Here is an 11,999-nt window from a genome sequence, read left to right on the forward strand (position 1 = left end):
GAATACTCTAGGCCTTTTCAATACATTATCTCTGTCATGCTGTCTTTCCCTGAAGCATGCTCACACTCAGTTAGAACATGTCGCTATGTGTGATGAGTAAAGAACAGCAGATGCATCACCCATGCCAGGTAGATGGTTCTGGAGTTGGCTATCTCAATGTGAAAGCATCCTTTCCATTTGTTTGGTGGAAAGCTTCCTATTTTCCCATTAGTATGGGAGGCAGAGCTCTAAACCACTGGGGTCTCTAGAGATGGGTCTTGAAGTAGAAATGGGCAGGGCTAGCCTGCCGATTAGGGGTAGGGAGCAAATTCGAGAGGATAACAGAATTTTAAAGAAAGCAGAAGGAAAGAGAAGGAAAATCTCAAACATCCACTCCATGGTTCAGGCAGTGATAAGATGGTTTCATACATCAGACAGAAGGAATAGGCCTCACCAGGCTGATGAGTTCAAGGTGTACATCCTGTGATGAGTCCTGCAGAGAAATATACTCAGGATGTACAAAGTTTACATCCTATCATGAGTCCTGCAGAGAAATGTACTGAGTGTTCCCCAATTGTGTAACATGGGGAAATAACTAATGGGGTGGGTGGGGGTCCTAGCACACTCAGAGAGGCAGGTGGTGTCACCTCTCAGGTCATTATGCCTTGGATCAAACTGGGTAGTTTGTCCATGGCCTCTCTGCTCCGGGCTGGAGGTAAAAACTGAGGCAGTCATTGTTCCAGACTGGAAGGACATCAATTCATTCTAACGATACCTAAGGTTCAGAAACCTTGACCCAAAAGCCTAACAATAGGTGGTCAGCATCCATGAGTCTCATTTGTTATGACAAAAAGGATAAACAATTACATGGCCCCATGCCAGAGTCAGGAAGGCCCATGTGGGGATGTGCCCAAGGATGTCCCTAATGAGGCATTATACAAGTTTTCCTATTGAAAGAGAGAACATGGGCAAGAGACACATTGCAGCTTAGAATTTCCTCATACATGTATGTAAGTTTTGAATCTCTTCTTATATTAAACTTATAAATGAAGAGAATGTACAAACTGGGGTATAGTCCAATTCACCCAAGCTCATTGGACCCAGAGATGATATTCTGACTGTTATGATTTGTAACTTTAGTAGCAGACCTTTTTTTTTTTCCTAATAAGATGGTATTATGATTAGGGCCTCTACATTCTTGTAGCAGTGGAACTCACAGAAGCACTAAGAATGAGATGAGATATTTAAAAATTTGGACTTGCAACACTGTTGATGGATTGGATATCTAGGTGTGGAGAAAAGTAGAATCCGTCTTCAATTCTGGGCTCCTGGGTGAATTATGGGTTCCTTGGTGAGATGGGAGCTAAAAGAGGAGCAGATTACAGACAGGAAGACAAGGAATATAGTTGGGGACAGGGTGGATTTTAGACTTGATGAAAGACTTCTAACTGGAGATGATGGAAAGTAGAGTGTGAAGGTTTATGGTCTCAGAAGGAGACCAGGGACACAGGTTTTAAAGTCTAAGGATAAGTAAGGTAAGCATGGTCATGGGAACGGTGAAGGAGGGTGGGTGTAGGACAGAGCCCCAAGGAATTCCAACATTCTAAGTGAGGAGCCTTCAAGAAGAGGCAGAGTCTTATGGGGGTAAATCCAAGGGAGTAGAGAGTCAGAGAACAAAGCACAGTGTTTCTAGAAGGAAGAAGTGGAATGGCACTTCCTGTCACCTCCCCACTTCCTCACCACCCACCAGCATCTCAACCGCCCATCACTGAGTGAGCCAGTCCTCAAGTCTGTGCATTATTTTGTACCTACGTTATCACAAGACAATGTGAATTCCTCCTTCTAACCCATTGTGTAGACAAGATATTTTCATCTAAGTGTAGAGCTGTTACCAACACATTGGGTGAGACATTCCCCCACCACAGAGTTCTCTTCAAACAGTTATCTATCTGCTCAGGTGGAGCCAAAAACTTCTGGACATTTCTCCATCACAGACACATGACCCTCATACATAGAAAGTTAATATGTAGAGATTCACGTGTTATTGCCACATAGATTATCATCCACACACAAAATAAAGAAAAACATGATTTTTCTCACAGCCCAATGGATTCATTCCTTGGCCAATTCTTACTTTTGTCTATAATTTCTACCATCTTCACTGTGTTTTTTTCATTCCACAATACTTAGATGCAAACACTGTCAAATTATTGACTTCACTCAATGAAAGTAAATCTGGCTGAAGGACCTGCATATTAAAATTGTGGAAGACCCAGCATCATTCAGTTTTGTGGGTTCTTCCGTCTTCCTTATATAGAACAAAGCACTAGATCATCCATGAACCCAGTGGTTGTAATTACCATACTCTCTGGCCATTCAGAAATGGAACCTCCACACCTTTCATGCCAAGCTGAGTTGGGCATCTTCCCCAGACTCCCAGAACTAAAGAGCTCAGTCTAGCCTGGCATTTACCTGGTCATCTATGCCCAGGGTCTCTCCAATCCAGAGGTACTGTCACAGGCCTAGGGTCCCTCCAGGCACAAAATCCATCATCCAGTAATACCTTCCCAGGCTCTTAAACTCATGGGGAACTTATGGTTGAGAAAATGAGGTGCAGTGATATCTCAGGAGTTTATTCCATCATATTAAATTCTCAGTAAATCACTCTTTGATGAGTCAGTTTTGATGAGACAATATAGACAACCAGATAAGACACTGTATTTCTGAACCATATTTTTCCAACAGAATAATAAATATCTCAGATTATCTTTAATTCACCCTTTTTGTTGCTAGCCAAATCTCTGTCTCCATAGGGAAAACTTTCCTGACCTAATACAGCCACTTCCTCCTGAACATCGCTGCAGACCAAAATGTCTTCTAAAAATCTCTACTCAGATATCTTTACAGACACAGCTCCTGGGGCAATGTAGACTAAGGAGAAAATAAAATAAAAAATGGGACTACATCAAAATAAAAAGTTTCTGCACAGAAAAAAAAAAATCAACAAAACAACAAGAAAGCCCACTGCATGGGAGAACATATTTGCAATGATATTTCAGATAAGGGTTTAATCTCCAAAATTTACAGAGAATTCATACAACTTAACACAAGGAAGATAAACGATCCAATCGAAAAATGGGGAAAGGATCTAAATAGACACTTTTCGAAAGAGGACATACAGAAGGCCCAGAGACATATGAAAATATGCTCAAAGTTACTAATCATCCAAGAGATGCAAATCAAAACGACAATGAGATACCATCTCACACCTGTCAGAATGGCTATCATCAACATACGACAAGTGCTGGTGAGGATGTGGCAAAAAAGGAACCCTCCTGCACTTCTGGTGAGAATGCAGACTGGTGCAGCCACTGTGGAAGACAGTATGGAGTTTCCTCAAAAAGTTAAAGATGGAACTCCCATTTGACCCAGTGATTCCACTTCTAGGAATATATCCCAAGAAACCAGAAACGCCAATCAGAAAGGATATATGCACCCCTATGTTCATAGCAGCTCAATTCACAATAGATAAGATTTGGAAACAGCCTAAGTGCCCATCATCAGATGAGTGGATTCAAAAACTGTGGTACATCTACACAATGGAATACTATGTAGCTATAAAATGAAGGAACTTTTACCATTTGCAACAACATGGATGGAACTAGAGAGCATTATGCCAAGCAAAATAAGCCAGTCAGAGAAAGATAAATATCACATGATCTCACTCATATGTGGGATATAATGATCAAAATAATTTGATAAACAAGAATAGATCAATCTAGAGACAAATGGTAGGGGATGGGGGTTAGAGAGCAACCAAAGGACTTGTATGCATGCATATTAGCATAACCAATGGACACAGACACTGGGGTGGCAGGAGCTTGCCCAAAGCGGGAATGGCTTGCGGGCGTGTGGGAGGGGGGGTTGATTGGGGAAAAAGGAGTCATATGTAAAACTTTAGACAATAAAAAAAAATAATAATAAATAAATAAATATCTCTGCTCAGTGTTATTCTTTAATATTACAAGTTTCACCTTGGTACAAGCAAAATCTGTGTGTTCTAGAGTCCAATGAAATCTCACTGTCCTTCTGGAATCTCACTGATCCCAGTGATTTCTACATTATCTCCCTTTCTAGCCAGAAAACTCAAATATATGTGAGATGTGCCATAAAGGAGGAACGCTATTTTGCTGTGATACTTGTCCAAGATCCTTTCATGAGACATGCCACATCCGTCATATTGATCCTCACAGGTTAGTGACACTTTGTCCCCTCTTGCCCTTCCTTCTTGTGGTAGAGCTCTTCCCACCATGCACACTCAGCCTGCAAAGTTTATCCGGTTGTATGTGTCTTGATGCAGAGGGAGCAGGGCCCTTAAGTATCAGGATCCAGAATTATGATCCAGAGCTATTTAACTGTGCTGGCAGCAGTAGACTCATGGGAAGTGAAAATTCCTCAAGTGGTTTTTAGGGGGAATAGAAAGAGGTCACCACCACCTCCTCTGCTTTGTTCCCTAACCATACACTTTGATGGGATGGTGACACCGTGCATTAGCTGCCAGTTGGAAGCATATACCACCTGCCTTGGGAACATCTCAAAGCTGGCAAAGCTGGGGCTGTGATGAGTCCTCCGAAGGCCATCCCCACAGTCCACCAAATCAGCTGACACTGTGTGACAGGGTCCATAATAAGACTCATGAGTTCTGAGGGTGAGTCCACTGCTACATTTCCTTTGCTGTAAAATGTATCCTTGGTCAGAGGTGATGTTATGCAGGCTAACATCAAGATTGGTAAGGCATCTATAAGTGGTGGTGTGGGCAGAGAATGTCTACCAGGAATGTGTGTATCCCCATGAGGACAAAGCATTGCCCTCCATAATGGGAGGAAACTAACGTAACCCAGCTGCTCTCAGGTAGCTCTAAGGCAGTGGTGCCACCTCAGGGATTTGGCATAAACCTCTCTAGTCGGTCAGGCAATCTGCAGAGGCAGAAGACAGATCTACTTTTTTGTTGAACCCACAGATAGCCCCCATCCCTGAACCATGGACACTGTGTAATGGGCCTCATTTTTTTCAATTACAATTGGCTGCAGCATTATATTATTCATTTCAGGTGTATAACATAGTCAGTAGACATTTATATCATTTACCTGTTGATGTCCTCAATAAGTCTAGTGACCATCTGACACCATACATAGTTAGCATAATGTTACTATGTTCCCTATGCTATACTTTACATCCCCATGACTGTTTTTATAACTGACAATTTGTACGTCTTAATTTGTAATGGGCCTCTGAGAAAGGACTGAAGTGGCCCTGGGGAGAAGCTAAATGATATCTCTACGATGAATCATTGTATCCACCTGATTGTGGAGAGCCTCCCAGCACAGAGAACCTGGGAGAGAGGGCTCTAGAGGCAAATAGAGTATCTGACACTCTGTTGGTAGGGTTCCTTCCCAAGACGTCTCTGCAGCACAGATTCTAGGTATAGATATGGCAATGCCAGAGGGGAGGATGCCCATGGCTGGTGCTCTGTGCTTATTCAGCAAAGTTGGGAGACTTTTCCTCTGGCCTGATGGCTCATCAAGGCCCAATACTTTGGTCTTTATGGTACTGGTTGCCAATACACAACGGTGGCAGACAGGGATCGTTACCATACTCACAGTGGCTCAATTAGAAACCCTAAGTGTTGAGGTGAATGAGAGTCCATCACCCACTATGGCGCCTAACTCAACGGACTACTTATGGGAGGGGTGTCTTTGGTAATTGAGTCTAAATGGGACTCTAGTGCGGAGGGGTTTTCAAGAGAAAAGTTGGCTTCAAGGTGGTAACCAACAGTCCTTTTGAGGACTTCAACAGCTGCAGGAACAATGGCTGTTTCACAGAGAACCTGCCCCTGCTCACTTCATGTCCTGCCTCTCAGGGTCCCATGGAGTTGCATCTTCTGCGAGATAAAGTTTATTCAGAAAATGTGTCCAGAACGTCAGCCATGTCATCAGGAATCGGAGATCCTAGAAAGGAAGATGCTGCATGAGGAGCGCTTGGTGAGTTGCAAGGGGAAGCTGAAGTCTCCTCCTTTCTGTTCAGTTGAGAGAAGAAGCAGTCTTGCAGGGGCTGGAGGAATGGTGCCCAGAGGCAAGCATCTGTGCTTCTTCCTCTGTGCTTTGATCACACCTAACACCAAAATTTGTATCCAAAGGAGATCCCCGTTCTGTGTTTGTTTCAGAGTCCATGGGTTTGGGCGTTGTGCATTCTGCCTGAACATGCAGAGCAGTTCATTCTCTCCAAGCTGCTTTTCACTTAAGATCTCCTCTATCTTTTGCAGAAATGTGAATTCCTCCTCTTGAAGGTCTGTCACTGGTCAAAAAGCTCCTTTTTTATTCAAAAACCATATTATGTAAGTAATAGCAACAAAGCCCCAAACTGGCATTTGTCAAATTTGTGGTATGAATGCAATAGGTACAAGTTGCCATTATCATTGCCTTGTTGATGGATGTCTCAGTCAGCTTAGTCAGCCCCTAGCAGCTTAGGCTGCTATAACAAAGTACCGCAGACTGGGTGGCTTCAACCACAGAAATTTGTTTCTCACAGTTCTGGAGGCCAAAAGTCCAAGATCTGAGGACCAGTATGGTCAGATTCTGACGAGAGCCCTCTTCCAGGTTGCAGACTGACAACTTCATGTTGTGTCCTCACATGGTAGAAACAGGGAGAGAGCTCTCTGGGGTCCGCTTACAAAGGGCATTAATCCCATTCATGAGCACTCCACCCTCCTGACCTAATTATCTCCCAAAGGCCCCGTCTCCTAATACCATCACATTGGGAGTTAGAATTTCAACATCTGAGTTTGTGGGGGGAGGGACATAAACAGTCATAGCAGTGAGAGTCTATAGAAAGTAGACTTGGAACCATGCCAATAGCCTGCCCTTTGGCACTTTCATCCACAGAGTAAAAAGCGAACTCAGAGCCTGACGAAGTACATGTGGTTAAACAAAATCAGAGAAACACTGGCTTCAAAGTTGTACCTCCAAGTGAAGGAGTTTGTGCAGGACATGCGCCTCATCTTTCAGAACCACAGGAAAATTTATGAGGTAAGTGGCTGTCCCTGCATCCCTTTTTCTTTCGATTAAGTCACTTTGCCTTTCCTCTTCTCATATCAGGTAAATGTTACAACTTTCCTCATCATGCGGCAAGCACACACAAGTAAAAACTCTAGAAGGATTCTAAAAGCCCTGTGGTCTACAGAGGTGAAAATATAATAATCAACCAGAGGTATCATTGCAAACACTGTCCCTGGATCTCAGAGTCTGCTCACTGCTAGCCGATTTTGTCCCAGAGAATAGTAGACTGCAGATCTAGTCCCTCCACAGGAAACAGAAGTGCTTTTTAAAGGCAACCAGTGTTTCTCTTCTCTAAAGGAAGATACCAAATCAAATTTCTCAAATTTCAAAATCTTGGATTTCTTTACATCCAAATCCCCTAGTGCTGTGTCAAAAAGTTAACAAGGCCCTAGTCCGTGGTAGGCAAACTGCAGCTCCCGAGCCACATGTGGCTCTTTGGCCCCTTGAGTGTGGCTCTTCCTAAGCCTTAGGAGTACCCTAATTAAGTTAATAACAATGTGCCTACCTATATAGTTTAAGTTTAAAAAATTTGGCTCTCAAAAGAAATTTCAATCGTTGTACTATTGATATTTGGCTCTGTTGACTAATGAGTTTGCCGACCACTGTGGCCTAGCCGGTTTGGCTCAGTGAATACAGCGTCAGCCTGTGGACCAACAGGTCCAAGGTTCAATTCCAGTCAAGAGCAAGTACCTAGGTTGCAGGCTCCTCCCTGGCCCAGGCTCTGGTCAGGGCTCATGAAGGAGGCAACCAATCAAGGTGTTTCTCTTACATCTATGTTTCCCTGTGTTTCCCTCTCGCTTCCACTCTCCCAAAAACCAACAACAACAAAGATCAACGGAAAAATATCCTCGAGTGGAAAAATAGCCTCGGGTGAGGATTAACACACACACACACACACACACACACACACACATTAACAAGGATTGCCTCAAAGGGTGAGAATGAAGGGAGAGGAAGGCACAATGAATTTACTGTAGACATTTCCATACTACTATACTGTTGCAAATAATATGTGCTGTGCTCAAAACTCAAATAACTTCTATTTTGTCAAATTAAATCAATCAATTTTTGGTGAAGAATTAGGCTGCAAGATAGTACTATTTTTGCTTCTCTGTCTTCCAGATAAAGAGAAATGATCAAGCTATCAGGGAACATTAGCTATTCCTAACTGGATGAAGTCTCACTTAACATTTGGGGGTGGCCTAAAATGAAGATCTTGATCACCTGAAACTTTGGGTAATTGGCAATGGCTAATATTGTTTTTCCCTTCGCTTTTTCAGGGCCAGAAATTCATCATGCTGGGAATTCAAATAGAGGCCGAATTTGAGAAAAACTTCAAAGACATTTTTGGAATTCAGCAAAGCAGCAAGAACAGTTCTCAGTCCGAGCCCATTACTTTGTGATTTTTGTCCATTTCTGTTTCCCCCTTCAGAGCCTCCAGCAGTACATGGTCAAGTGCCCGTGGTCCCGCGGACCATTCTGCCTAATGATATGCAAAAGCAATCACATCACACTTCTTTTTTCAAACTTATTTTGTCGTTATTTCAGCTCATTTATTTTTCTAAATAGAAAACGTAAAATTGCTTTATCCAGATCTCTTATTAAATAAATTGGAGTGAAATTTACAATAAAAATATTTAGTCTTTCTATAAAGAATCATATCATGTGCTTCCATTTATTTAAATTATTATGTTGTTAGTAAAGTTTTCTCTCCTCTCCTCCTCCCCACATAGAACTTATTCGTTTCTTGCTTTTCCTTTTTACTGTCAGGTATTTTATACTATTTCTTGCTATGAAAGTGAGCTTTTTCTTATTATAGTTTCTTACTTATTGTTGCCTGTTATAGAAAACTACTGTTATTTATATATTTTGGTAAAGCCAGTGTTATTTATATAGTTTGGTTACTGATTACCATTCTGAGTACTTTTTTGCCTTTTACCCCATGGCATCAGGAAGCACATAGCATAGCATACTGTTCTCAACATTTAATTCATAGGTTCAGAATCCTAATTGGTACAGCTGACAAAAGCATTCCTCACACACTAAAACCTCTGACGGTTCTTGGTTCTGTTGGGGAATGGCTCTGCCATGACATCCTGGTGACCTTGCATGTCTCCACATGGCACACATAGGCAAGACTTAAATGCAACTGATCTGATTTAGGCCTTGGAAGAATGCCCGGTGATTTTTCCAAAACATGAGAGCATTCATCGCCTTATCTTCCAGACGCTATCATGACTCTCTCTCCTTTCATTCCAAGTTCTTTTTTTTTTTTTTTTTTAAATGGAAATATAGTTGATTGCCGGAAGCCGGTCCATCCTTGCTGCTTGACACAGTCGCTGCAGGAAAGAAACATCTGCACAGCATATGTTTCAAGGGACCTGGCGTATTTAGCATACTGTTCTTAATATGTTTGCTCCCCTTAGCGCTGTGTGTTTTAACCAAGGTCACCTCTCCGAGAAAGGTTGTTTCCCCAGGTAGGAATTTTTCCCTGAAGTCAGGGAGGGGATGCCTCTCCTAGAAAGGTTGTTTCCCCAGGTAGGAATTTTTCCCTGAAGTCAGGGAGGGGATGAAACTCCTTAACTAAGTGCCAGGCGGGTAGTTAATCACTACAAACAATCATGCTTAAGCTACATAATCTTTACTCCCTGGAATGGAGATAAGAAACACCCTAACCTTTGTAATAGAAATTGACAGGATTAAAATCAACTGGGATAAATACGGATGTAACAAGACAATAAACAGCAGAACCTCTCTGGAGATCCAGACCAGAACTTGGCTGGAGATCCTGGCTGGAGATCCTGGCTAGGCTGCTGATCAACTGAACACTGTCTCCGTGTCCTTCCTTCTTCGCCGACTCCGTCTACACCTTTGGGGACCCCTGGACCTGCTGGGGCAGGACCCCGGCAGTTGATGTTTATGGATTAAAAGAATTAATATTGCTAAAATGCCCATACTACTCAAAGCAATCTACAGATTCAATTCAATCCCTATCAAAATTCCTATGGCATTTTAAATAAAACTAGAACAAATAATTCTAAAATTTGCATGGAACCATGAAATACCCCAAACAGTCAAAACAATCTTGAGAAATAAGGATAAATCTGGAGGCATTACACTCTCTGATTTCAAATTATTACAAATCCAGAGTAATCAAAACAGTATGGTTTTGGCACAAAAACAGACACATAGATCAATGTAACAGAATGGAGCCCAGAAATAAACCCACACACATATGGTCAATTAATTTACAACAAAGGAGCCAAGAATACACAATGGGGAAAGGACAGTTGGTGTTTTTTTTTAGTAAGTGATGTTAAGAAAACTGTTGGACCACATACAAAAGAATGAAACTAGACCACCACCTTACACCCACCATACATAACAATTAATTTAATATTGATTATAGATTCTAAGACCCAAAAACATAAAACTTCTAGAAGAAAATATAGGCGGTGATCTTGATATTGGTCTTTGTGATGAATTCCAAGTTCTGATGAGGTCTGAAGCCTTCTGATGCTTTATTTAGGGCACAGCTGTAGGCTATACAACTGCTGGCTGCAACATGAATGTGGACCATCACTCATGTCACACCATAAGGCATCCACAATCCCTTTGTTTGGGTACAATCCTATAGTACAAAGGACATGGGAAGCTGGTACCTTTGCTTTTTTTACTTTTATTGTCTATGTAAGTATCAAACTGTCTGAATAGTAAAATGCACCCATCATTTCTTTACCAGTCAAATCTTTTAGCTTTGCTTGACAGGTTCTCAGACCCAAAATATTCCGGTTATAGGAAAAAGAATACCACATATTGATAGCTGGTTCAGAGTATACACTATACCAGTGGTTCTCAACCTGTGGGTCGCAACCCCTTTGGGGGTTGAATGACCCTTTCACAGGGGTCACCTAAGACCATCTTGCATATCAGATATTTACATTATGACTCATAACAGTAGTAACATTACAGTTATAAAGTAGCAACGAAAATCATTTTATGGTTGGGTCACAACATGAGGAACTGTATTTAAACGGCCAGGAGGTTGAGAACCACTGAGTTATACCATTCAGAAAGGTACCTCAGCCTCAGGAATTATTGTCTCCAGCTGGCTCCAGTGCACCATGTCACCATTCAATAATAAGATTTTGTTATTGGAATAGAAAATGTTGAAGATTAAATGAATTTATAAATGTCAAATGTTCAAAATCATGTCTGAAACACACGAATGTGTCATCGTGGGTACACACAGTAGGGATTCTGTATTCAACATGTTAACTCAAGCAAAAGGTAGCCGTTCTCATTGTCCATTCAGCTAGTTGATGGAAACAGAAACAAATGGAGGCCATAAAAACCAAGGTTGACAAGTTTCCTAGCCCTTCCCAAAGAGACCAATGTCTACTTTCCAAGTTAATGGAAAAAGGAAAATACCCATATCCTTAAAGGATTATTGAACAAGAATCCTCAGCTAATTCTAGAGGCCGAAATGCCATAATGACCTAGCAGAACAGGTTAGGTGTTAAATGCAATTTCTATCTCATAGTCGATTTAATCAAAAAACATTTCTTATTACAATTGATGGAATAATTTAGGGATGATTCAAAAAATAAACGTGTCTGCAGCTCTGTCTCCCTTTACTGATGTTATAACTGTAAAAGGAGGTCACCTAAATAAGTAAAATGTTCAGAGTTCCTGCCAGAGAATAAACTTTCTTTCTGGGACTACAGTTATTTAGAAAAATGGATAAATTCCATCACACACCAAGCAAAATATTTTATCCTTGAAGCTCTTTCTTGTAGCATATTCTATTTTCAATACTTTAGCTCCTAAAAAAGTTATATTTTTCACTTAGGTTTTCAGTCTAAATTCTGACTGGGGTTTTTCCCCCCTTTTAACTTCTTTTTG

The 11,999-nt window shown here is 41.5% G+C and overlaps 1 protein-coding gene across 1 annotated transcript in view; it reads left to right on the top strand.

Annotated features, from left to right (window-relative positions):
• LOC308522142 (nuclear autoantigen Sp-100-like) overlaps positions 1-8,754 on the top strand; it is a 63,449-nt gene extending 54,695 nt beyond the window's left edge. The window contains exons 23-27 of the mRNA XM_081095356.1: positions 4,117-4,232; positions 5,900-6,020; positions 6,302-6,373; positions 6,921-7,064; positions 8,375-8,754. Coding sequence (XP_080951482.1) covers positions 4,117-4,232; positions 5,900-6,020; positions 6,302-6,373; positions 6,921-7,064; positions 8,375-8,497 — 576 coding nt within the window. The 3' untranslated portion in view covers positions 8,498-8,754. The remainder of the gene's footprint in view (positions 1-4,116; positions 4,233-5,899; positions 6,021-6,301; positions 6,374-6,920; positions 7,065-8,374) is intronic.
• The last annotated feature ends 3,245 nt before the right edge of the window (positions 8,755-11,999 follow it).

The sequence above is a fragment of the Myotis nattereri genome (assembly GCF_964212035.1).
Source record: "Myotis nattereri genome assembly, chromosome: 7".
Lineage (NCBI taxonomy): Eukaryota > Metazoa > Chordata > Mammalia > Chiroptera > Vespertilionidae > Myotis > Myotis nattereri.